This window comes from Periplaneta americana, chromosome 7 (assembly GCF_040183065.1).
Source record: "Periplaneta americana isolate PAMFEO1 chromosome 7, P.americana_PAMFEO1_priV1, whole genome shotgun sequence".
Classification (NCBI taxonomy): domain Eukaryota; kingdom Metazoa; phylum Arthropoda; class Insecta; order Blattodea; family Blattidae; genus Periplaneta; species Periplaneta americana.
In genome coordinates this window covers 907,501-919,605 of record NC_091123.1, presented here as the reverse complement: position 1 = coordinate 919,605, position 12,105 = coordinate 907,501, and the positions used below count along the sequence as shown (strand labels likewise).

Below are 12,105 nucleotides of genomic sequence, written 5' to 3'. Positions count from 1 at the left end.
TTCAACATAGCGTTCGTACGTAATTTGTAAAGTACGACAATATACTTACAGGTTATATATTTAAGTACGACAATATACGTAAATACATAACCTATATATTTCCCCCAACGAGTGATTACTATGATCAGAAAAATGCTTTCTGCATGAAGGCAGTGCATAGCTGATCATAGCAGGTGTGATCTGTGATAGCGAGAACTCGCCAAGTGTGTGGAGAAGGCTCTTCGCCTCTTTCTCGCAACACATTTCTCGCTAGCGAAAACTCTTCAAGTGTGTTACGCGCCTAAGATAGTTTGTGGAACATCAATTTGCACATATGAATCTCCCTCCATTATTACTTCATCTATTCATGATTGTTGAATGATATCCTGAATGGTGTCGACTGTTTGAATGATGGGCCCCGAACTGAGCATAATGTTTTCATCTTAATGCTATTTCAGTAAAAATAAGGAAATTGAACATAGTACGAAGTAAAGTATTGTACGTTACAAGAGCGGAAGTGTTTCACGTAGACCTATTCACTTCGAAATTCCGGCTCAGCCGTTCAATCGTTTCGGCCCATGTAACGTTACAATACTTTAGTCTGTTTATGACAGTTTTATACAGAACTGTATATGACATGATGTGTTGTCAATTCAGTAACTGTGGAGCACCGATTTTGACTAATTTTCATCTTAACATGTTTCAGAAACTCATCACTTCAGAGAGTCACCGCTTCTCATCCTGTCTGAACATCTCTGACCTGCACCTCGCACATCTAGCGGTGAGTTTACGAATCATTTCTCTGTTTGCATTAACAAACTGAATCACGAAACGATATACAAAGCTGGCCGAATTCTCGATCGTATGTCTCGTTTTCAATCGGTATATCACAACGGGAAATAATCACAAAGTGACTCATGGCTTCTCAGTCATTGCATTTAAAATAATGCTAGTACACGAACCTATTCGGATCTCAAGGTGATCTCAAATATTCGTTGTCAACCCTTACTTTCCGAATAACCTTCGTTTATATGTGTCTGAACAGCATGCTGGGATGTATGATATTTTTTCTCTACAAAGTGGAATGAACCTTTCCCTGCCTCCATGAATTTCTGTGGGAGTTCAGATGTTTTACATGAATGACGGGAATCACAACACGAACTTGACAGTTGACTCGATTCTTCATTATATTGCTCAGTATCTTACACCGATAAATATCACGCCAGCTAATTACTATAGGGATATCCTGAACTAGCACCAACAGATAGCGCACGTGTACTTTGAGAGATGCGCTTTGCGTGTGCATTTGTTTTTCGATATATAAACATTGAGGATATACGTAGTGTATTAGTATATTAAACACTCTTAAAAGTAACTCAAAATGCCAAATTTTTGTTATATTCCTACATTTAAAACCAAGGAAAGCATTTTGTCTTCATTCAGGTCCCGAAATATTCTGAATATATGCTTTAAACCTTAAAAAATAACGAAACTGGCTACAGTTTCATTTTGGAGAAGGGAAAATAAAAATCAATAAAAGTATATGCAACCTCGACAGCGAACTTTGTCAGCTTAGATTATATGCAGTAGTTGTAGGAGTCTTCGAAGTTTACGCCTGCAGTAAACTCTCGATAAACTGGGATGTTTATTGTCCAGGACGATCCGTAGTGAAATCCATTTCGTGAATAATGTTTTTAATGTACTGTAGACTAATTATTAAAACCATGTTTTAACTTCAAATTTTCAAAATCATCCTACATAGTATTGAAAACTGCAAGTCCTTAACCTACAAAATACACGAATAATCGTGATACTGCTGCGATCATATTATATCATCCTACGAACATTGTAGGCTACTTCATCTTACTGCAACATAGAAAAAAAATACGAGGAATTCGATCTCGATAGTCCCTTCCCTATAAAAAAAACACATTGGTGGCTGCATATCTTGTTTTTATTGTAGGCCTACCTACGGTACTTAAATACCAATGATTAAAGAGGGCAATATTCACCTTTGACATAGTTCCTATTTTTTTTTTATTCGTGCACCTCGTTCTCAAAGTTCTCGTTTAGGTTCATGAACATTCAATTTACTCGTATCTATATTCTGCATACTGCAGATTTCCCCACCCATCTCTTAAGGAGAATCGCTCAATATTATACAGGTTTAGGCCTATGCTATTATTTATTGTAAATTAAATTAAGAGGTAAGAAAATACTGAATTATATTAAATTATACTAGATTATACAAAATAATTATAAATATAATTTTGACACGCACAGAAAACCAACAAGCGGGAAACGTAATCAACTGTAGCATATGACATAACATAGCCCTACAACATGTTGCGCCGCATGGAACGCTCCTGCCATCTAACGGTAAAACGTCGCATAAGATATCCCTATACTGCCACTGTAACCGCCTGTAACCTATTCGAAACTCTTGATCGTCGGTAATTTCCGACCGGTCCTTAATTCCGAATTTTCCTGGTAGACAGGGTTCAGTGACCGTGCCGTACATCTGTCGTAACTATTCAGTCTTCACAGAATTGGATATCCAATGATTGTTCAACAAATGAAGCCGGACTTCGATGTCATGCAGCTTCTCTGAGATTTACTGTGTAATGAAAAAGTAGGAAATATTTTATGCAAATCTATTTTTTCAGGTGAAGCTCCCTGTAAAGCACATTTGAATAATTTCAAGGGAAAAATTGTTCCGGGGCCGGGCATCGATCCCGGGACCTCTGGTTGAACGTACCAGCGCTCTTACCAACTGAGCTACCCGGGAACTCCACCCGACACCGTCTCAACTCTTCCCTTTATATCCACACGACTCGCGTAGGCTGACTAAACGCCAGAGACCCAGGACGAGTGCACACAAACTCTGTGTGACTTGGAATTGTGGTTTTCTGTTAACGTACACAGTGACGTATATATTATGCAAATCTAGTCTTTCAGGTGAAGCTCCCTGTAAAGCAGATTTGAATAATTACAAGGGAAAAATTGTTCCGGGGCCGGGCATCGATCCCGGGACCTCTGGTTGAACGTACCAGCGCTCTTACCAACTGGACCAAGGGAAGGGTTGAGACGGTGTCGGGTGGAGTTCCCGGGTAGCTCAGTTGGTAAGAGCGCTGGTACTTTCAACCAGAGGTCCCGGAATCGATGCCCGGCCCCGGAACAATTTTTCCTTTGAAATTATTCAGGAAGTATTTTATACGAAGTACCGCGACATCGCTGCTCCCGGCTACAAAGCAAATCCGGGAACTAGAAGCATCTCTAAATGTTCCAAATGTAATTCAATTTTTCCTCGCTTAATTTATTGTAGTACTGGTATTAATCCGCGCGGTATAGAGAATTGACGCGTGCATGTGGCTCTTCCAAGCAGGGTTGCCAGATGTCCCGATTTGGCGGGACATGTCCCGATTATCATATAAAAGTCCCGAATCCCGCTTCGATTCGAGGCGGGATGCAAGAAGTCCCTCCTTTAGAAAATTAACGTCACTTTTATAATTGTATCGTTACCTAGTAAGTATTTTGTCCTAGGCCTAGATAATTACAACAAATTTAAATTAATTTTCTAACAATTTCGTTTTCATATTGGAAAAAACGAATATTTTGGAAAGTGTAAGGTTTGTAACAGATAATTCATTGGTGAATATGATATATACAGGGAGATCATTTTATTTTTACTTCAATTTTTATTGTACCTGAGTTTTTTAATGTACTTCACTCCCACCCCTTCTACTAATGAAGTTCAACCGTCCTCCACACAGATCCAACACCGCATATACAGTCATAGTAGCCTTACGGCCATAGTAAACAGTACGTTCCAAAAATATGTTCGCGTTTTCCAGTGATGAAAGAGCTTTCAATATTGCATCATTTTCCATTTGCCTACGTCGCATCCCGGTTTCCCCCACCTGCTTCTATTCGCCTCTCTGTAAATGCTAGTGGCTGGGCTGTCTTAGCTCTTTTCTGAGAACATTAATTTCTGTTAGAAATTGGACGTCTACGTAATATTATACCCATACAATTGTTTAAAATAACTTAAATAAAAGGGCTTCGTTAAGTAATTAACTGTCACGTGATTTCCTCCCTTTCTACAACGCTGCGACATAACCACTTGGACGGACAGTAGATAGCATGTCTGAGTAATTTTAACTTTTCGGATCGGGCAGAAGTGAAGATTGAATTTACAGTACGTAAGGTACTCTTTTATAGAGTAGGTACAGAATTATTTCAACATGAGTTACTCGTACGAAGGACGAAAATGGTAATTGGGATTAGGTACAGTAATATATAGTGCGATAATATGCACATTAGAACTGAAGCCTGTATCGAAATGAACGGCCACCATTTTCAAAGATGTGTATAAATATCCATATTATGATTATTTTTCAATTTAACTTCATTCTCTATATTGTACTCTAATGTGCTGTAGACAGTATAATATACACTGCATAATGAATACGTCCGCATGGACAGCTCAGTTCGTGAGTAAAAACACTCATTGTTAATACTGTACTGTATTTTGATTAAACAAAAACCTAATGAAAATTATCAAACTAAAAATCGCGATATTTCCTACTTTACGTAAATGGATGAACTACTTTTCTTCCCTCCTATACCTAGTAAGATGATTTGTTTGTATATTACGCCAGTATCATCGAACTCCAGTCGTGGAAGGGGGTTTCCGGTTCTTAATCGTTGATCCAAAGATATAGCCAGGTTAATATTAGAAATGTTAGTAAAAATAAAATGATGTCCCTGTATATATATATATATATATATATATATTTATGTAAACATTTAATGTATGACAAAGAGAATGGAAAAAAGCTTGTTGAAAATGCTGAAGTCCAGTAATAAAAATACGTAGGAAGCTCTGAAAATGTGTACTGTACGGTATGTTAACTTATGGGTTTCGAATAGTAATATGGTAAGTCATAAAATATAATATGAATTCAGATTTCAGTAAACTTTACGTTATTGTTATCAATTAATAAACATTGAAATTAAAATATTTTGTCACATCTGGAATTCTAATTTGTGCTTTAGAATTAATAAAAAACAGTTTAGGATATCTACGAGACACAACTACTATTAAGTCATTAAGTTAATAATTTGGCATAACATATTATTGCAACAAGCCCTTCAGAAAGACTCCAGAGAAACTTGACGTAACTTGCAGCCAGATAAATATTACTTTGTATTGGAAACGTGTATCTACAGTATGTTTTTTTTTTAATTAAAATTTCAATTTTGAGATTCATATTAGTTTCTTCAACGGTATGTAAAGGGATATTTTTTATTTCGTTTATTTATTTACTTTTTTTTGTAGTCATGAAAGTGTCAACACTGCCCATATTCATACCATTCTTTCTTTAAAATAAAAAGTAAGTACTGCATATTATGATGAAAAAAGAATGTCCCTCTTTGGTAGATCTAAAATCTGGCAACCCTGCTTCCAAGGCAAAGAGAACTCGGAACTTAGATATGAGGGATCTCGATAGAAGTACTCCATTGCTCCATTCTAGTCACTCACTTGTTTGTCGCTGTGTCTGCACTCTGTTCTGTCGTACCACCAGCGGTTCTTGAGCTTCGTCAGTTCCCCGTTCTCGATGAGCGACAGCACGGCCAGGTTGATTCTGTCCCTGCACAACAATAAAATAAAATGCTTGTCAGTATCTCTATTAAACTAGGCAAGTTTTATGCTAACGCTGGATTGAAATGTCGCAAGTTCATGTGGAATTTGGAGTTGAAAAACAATGATAAGGAATGTGCCGCATATTTTTCTGTGTATGTGACATAACATTTCCATAAGAAACCTATGTATAAAAACAATTAAGAAATAACTTAATAGTTAGGCCACGTGTAGAAATTAGCAGGCTTTGACAATTTGTAAAACAAAAGAACAACAGCTTTGACGTGGTATTCTCTTGTTTTATAAATAGTCAAAGCCTGCTACTTTCTAAATATGACAAAACAATTAAGAAATAACTTAATAGTTAGGCCATGTGTAGAAATTAGCAGGCTTTGACAATTTGTAAAACAAAAGAACAACAGCTTTGAAGTGGTATTCTCTTGTTTTATAAATAGTCAAAGCCTGCTACTTTCTAAACATGAACCACTGATTAAGTTATTTCTTCATTGTTTTTATTAGGTACATTTGTTTCTCATGGCAGAATTACATCCCTATGACATTTACCCGAAAGACACACGAAATTCATATTGGATTCTGTGTTGGTTGTAAGTTCATGATTTAAAATAGTGAGGGAATTATCTTATAATTTCTGAATGTTTATTACTACTAAGATTTATTTCAAATCATCCGTTCTCAAGTGAGGTTGACCACTGGGATCAGGAATTAACAAACATAAAAGATAAAGGGAAATGAAACGAGCAAAATAATGATTGAGATTTGTACATTAAAACAAAAATTTACGTGTTAACATAAGAATGATAGTGTAGAATTTGAAGAGAGGCCTTCAGAATTTCCTTCTGAACCTCATGAAAGGGAATTTTAAAATATTTAAGCATATTACTTGTAAATTTTGGTAAACAACCCTTCGCTCCAAATAGTAAGCCTGCAACATCCCAGTTGTAAAGAGAAATGCCATATTTTTCACTGAGGTATGGAAGACAAGGTACATATTTAGCTCGCTCGTCATCATTTATCTGCAGTGCTTGATTAGTGTCTCGGTCAAAGCAAATCGTAGGGTCTAAGACCATCCCTTTCTGGGTTCTTCTATTGATGGCAATTATATCGACTCTTCTATGAGAATCATCTTCAGACACACAGTGAATCTCCTCATGTACTTCCCCTCCTCTGTTTCTTAGCAGGTTGGCAATTGCTGTACGGACACGATGGTGTCTGTTGTTACGGAGTAGCTCTCCCTTCTTACAGAACCCCAGTACGTGGATGTATAAGATTTAAACCGTGTCTTAAAAGCCTCTGTAGTTTAAAGGGACATCAAATAATTAATTACAATTATTCTGGTTTTCTATAGGTCAGTTTCTGTCAGATACGTTTCCAATTCACTGTGGGCTAAAGCAAGGAGATGCACTATCACCTTTACTTTTTAACTTTGCTCTAGAGTATGCCATAAGGAAAGTCCAGGATAACAGAGAGGGTTTGAAATTGAACGGGTTACATCAGCTGCTTGTCTATGCGGATGACGTGAATATGTTGGGAGAAAATCCACAAACGATTAGGGAAAACACGGGAATTTTACTGGAAGCAAGTAAAGAGATAGGTTTGGATGTAAATCCCGAAAAGACGAAGTATGTGATTATGTCTCGTGACCAGAATATTGTACGAAATGGAACTATAAAAATTGGAAATTTATCTTTTCAAGAAGTGGAGAAGTTCAAATATCTTGGAGCAACAGTAACAAATATAAATGATATTCGGGAGGAAATTAAACACAGAATAAATATGAGAAATGCCTGTTATTATTCGGTTGAGAATCTTTTATCATCCAGTCTGCCGTTGAAAAATCTGAAAGTTAGAATTTACAAAACAGTTATATTACCGGTTGTTTTGTATGGTTGTGAAACTTACACTCTCACTTTGAGAGAGGAACAGAGATAAAGGGTGTTTGAGAATAAGGTGCTTAGGAAAATATTTGGGGCTAAGAGGGATGAAGTTACAGGAGAATGGAGAAAGTTACACAGCACAGAACTGCACGCATTGTATTCTTTACCTGATGTAATTAGGAACATTAAATCCAGACGTTTGAGATGGGCAGGACATGTAGCACGTATGAGCGAATCCAGAAATGCATATAGAGTGTTAGTTGGGCGACCGGAGGGAAAAATACCTTTAGGGAGGCCGAGACGTAGATGGGAAGATAATATTAAAATGGATTTGAGGGAGGTGGGATATGATGATAGAGACTGGATTAATCTTGCTCAGGATAGGGACCGATGGCGGGCTTATGTGAGGGCGGCAATGAGCCTCCGGGTTCCTTAAAAGCCAGTAAGTAAGTAAGTAAGTAAGTAAGTATTCTGGTTATGATGGAATAATTTCTGTTAACCTCCACTATAGCCTAAAATGATGTCATAAAGTCTTCAATTACTCACTGGGTTTACCTAGTTCTTCCTGGAATAAATATTTAACAGACTCTTGGTACATGACAGTGTCGAAGTACTCCACTGCAATGCGTCCTCTCTAAAGTTCATTAACGGACAGCTATATAATGGTAATGCACTTTCCATATTATTACCGTGTATACTGAATTGGGAATTGCACGAAATATCCCGGGCGACATGTTCAGTGCTGTAAATAATCCAGTGACCATATGTTTTAAAATGGCTGCAGCTACACACCGCTATGCCCACTTCAGAGTCTGGATGGTTTTATAGCGCGTTGACACATACTGTATCGAGTCACATCGTCACTTGTCAGAATTGTCCCATAAATATGGCACTCATAACTGGACGGGAATATTCTTATATATCTTTCAGCAGTGGAAACTGTTTTGAATATATCGGTAGCGCTTTTGACGCGGTGTGTAGACTAATATTACTCTTTTCTGAGGCTTCATGTCAGATTTCATTACTTACTTGCTTTTAAGGAACCCGGAGGTTCATTGCCGCCCTCACATAAGCCCGCCATTAGTCCCTATCCTGAGCAAGATTAATCCAGTCTCTATCATCATATCCCACCTCCCTCAAATCCATTTTAATACTATCTTCCCATCTACGTCTCGGTCTCCCCAAAGGTCCTTTCCTCTCTGGCCTCCCAACTAACACTCTATATGCATTTCTGGATTCGCCCTTACGTGCTACATGCCCTGTCCATCTCAAACGTCTGGATTTAATGTTCTTAATTATGTCAGGTGAAGAATACAATGCGTGCAGTTCTGTGTTGTGTAACTTTCTCCATTCTCCTGTAACTTCATCCCTCTTAGCCCCAAATATTTTCCTAAGCACCTTATTCTCAAACACCCTTTATCTGTCAGATTTCATTATGATGAAAAATATCAGTGGCAAAGCTCTTAAGGTAGGGCCTATTTTTTATTTATTTATTTATTTAACCTGGTAGAGATAAGGCCATCAGGCCTTCTCTTCCCCTCTACCAGGGGATTACAACTACAATATTAAGAATACAATTATAATTACAATTAATGTTAAATTTAGAAATACAATAAAAATCAAAGTACTAAAACATTAACTGATTAATAAAAGCTAGACAGTTTATTGTAAAAAGTTAAGAAGAGAGAAGCATTTCTTTTATTGATTAAGTACAAATTAAACCTACTCTACGCAGTAAGAAAATGCTTAATAAGTTTGCTTTTGAACGCTACTAAATTCCGACAGTCTCTGATGTCACTGGGTAGGGTATTCCACAAGCGCGAGAGCGAGATTGTGTATGATGATGAATACGATGATATCTTATGTGTTGGTATGGCTAGTATGCGGCTATTTTGCGTGCGTGTGAAGAGATTATGATATGATGACAGGTAACTGAAACGGGAGGCAAGGTAGGTAGGTGTAGAAGTGTGAAGGACTTGGAAAAGGAGAACAAGAGAATGAAAATTTCTACGTTCGTTAAGCCGTAGCCAGTTTAGAGTTTGGAAGGATGGGGTAATGTGGTCAGCGCGACGGACATCGCAGACGAAGCGAACACAAGAATTATGAACACGTTGTAATCTTTGCGACTGGTTGACATTGAGGTCAGTCAGTAGAAAATCACAATAATCGAAGTGGGGCGTTACTAGTGTTTCCACTAGTATTTTCTTGAGTGATAGCGGGAGGAATTTTCGAATGCTGTTTAAGGAATGTTGTATGGAAAGCACTTTTTTGATAATATGGGTTACTTGGTTATTCCAGTTTAAATGCGTATCAAAGTAAACTCCAAGGTTTTTAACACAGGAACGCAAAAAATTATGAAAAATTAGAATTTTCAAAATATAACTATTTTAATAGAGAATTTTCTCCCCTTTAATTTGGTATAAGAATTTTCGATTTACGCCTTATGGTTTTTCAGATAAGTCCCATTTTCCAAAATTCTGCTTCATCAGCCACGGCCACTTCTACGAAGATCACTCCAAAAGTAATGCACAACATTTTTTATAAAACTGTAAATTTGTGTGTCAGTGATGTTGTACGTCATTGTAATAAGAGTCCAAAAGTAGAAATTAAAATTCTGAGGAGGATGGGCATAAACCCTGGGGCAAACACCATCGCAGGATTTGTTGCATCAATGGAAAATAAGGACAAAAATGCCAAAAAAAAAAAACATTCAACACCTGATGTTAAAACAAGGAGGAGGTATTTGAGAGGCAGAAAGAAGCTGAAACTGGACCGACATGAAGCTGCTTAAGGGGTGACATATGATGACGGAGTCTTCTAGGCTCTGAAAGTTTGTGGTTCATTTCCTGCAAATAGTAATTTTAGAATATTTAATTCTTTTAATCATGATATCTCACCCAAATATGGTGATACCAAGGAGATATTGGTGTCATTTTGAAGCTTGAACTGTCCCCCAGTGTCTGACAATGAGTGAAATAACATTACAGTAATATAGTTAATAATTATCTGTGGATTTTTACATGATATATGTCCCGGTCGGGGCAAGTTACCTGGTTGAGGTTTTTTCCGGGGTTTTCCCTCAACCAAATACGAGCAAATGCTAGGTAACTTTCGGAGCTGGACCCCGGACTCATTTCACCGGCATTATCACCTTCATTTCATTCAGACGCTAAATAACCTAGATGTTGATACAGCGTCGTAAAATAACCCAATTAAAAAAATTAAAAACCTTCATCTTATTCAGACGCTAAATAACCTAAGATGTCGATAAAGCGTCGTAAAATAACCTACCAAAAAAAATACATAATATATGCAACATAAAATATTAGTACAAGTTACGTATATGGTAATATATTTAAAATTTAATTAATATAATATATATTAACAAATGACAAACGAAATATTCATATTTCATATATATAGAGAGCAATAGAAGGCTGCTGAAAGATGTTTCATTTCAATAAATAATGGATTACAAACTGGAACTGGTTTCTTTTCCAGATTTTGAATTTCAGTCTCCATTACGACGCTATCGTTGAGGTTAGGGTTGATTTTAAAAATATGTTTATTACAAAATAATATACATTTTTGGCATGATGATATAAAGGTTATAGGTTATAAAATCTCTTTTCAAAATAATATAAATAGTAATGATATAAATTGTATCAGTTTACATTGTAAAGCATATAACAATTTTAACAAATAAATTCCCATATCAAGCTGCAAGAAACAACAAAAAAAAAGGAAAAAAAAACAATGAACAAACATCAAAAGAAAGTATGAACTTTAGGTGTTGTCCAGGAGGGAAACAAACATACACGTATTTACATAGAGAAAATTGTTTCCTCTATGGTATGGATGGGCATCGTGCCTCACTTGAGAAATAATGCCTCACTGACCTTCACAGAGCTTATCGCTCTGAGTGACATCATCTTCACAGTCCCCGTCCCTCCCTCACGCAGCTCCTAGGCGTGGGCAGATTCTGTATCAGTTTCATAAGCAATATCAGTGGTGGCACAATGGTATTATCAAAGCAGTGTGTACGCGAAATGGAAGGAAGAGTTTTTTTGCTGTTTAGAAGGGGAGAACATACGATGTATGTTATGCTCGAAAATCCTATTAGGCATTAATAAATTTAATATAGAACGACATTACTCCTTATGTCATAAAGAACATGCTGAATTAGAAGGTAAGACAAATTAAATGTTATTTTTCGTACTATTCCGAAGAAAATTTATGATCTTAACATTTGCATAGTATAGGCTACTAAATACGACATTATACCTTAAACACGCTGCATTAAAAGGTAGCCTACGAGGAATTAAATGTTGTTTGTACGTATTATTTCTAAAAGAAATTTATAAAAAAATATGTCAAATGTGCGTAGAAAACGAAATATGATTTTCTGAAATTATTTTAGGTCGAGAACATGCAAATCTATTAAGTAATCTTGAGAAACGCCAGAATATTCAAGAAAATAAACGTAGACAACGTGATGGAATATTATTGGCTAGTTACGCAATTTCTCGCCTGTGATTTAAATCAGTTCAATGATGGAGAAATAGTAAAGAGGTTTATGATTAAAGC

General features: G+C 36.6%; 1 protein-coding gene across 4 annotated transcripts in view; it reads right to left on the bottom strand.

Moving 5' to 3' along the window:
- Positions 1-12,105, bottom strand: part of LOC138702818 (glutamate receptor 1-like) — a 789,302-nt gene that overhangs the window by 42,249 nt on the left and 734,948 nt on the right. For all 4 annotated transcript variants that reach the window (XR_011332897.1, XR_011332898.1, XM_069830115.1 and 1 more), the window contains exon 16: positions 5,525-5,633. Coding sequence is in view for 2 of the 4 variants with exons in the window: in XM_069830115.1 (XP_069686216.1) it covers positions 5,525-5,633 (109 nt within the window). In the remaining 2 variants the exon portion in view is untranslated. The remainder of the gene's footprint in view (positions 1-5,524; positions 5,634-12,105) is intronic.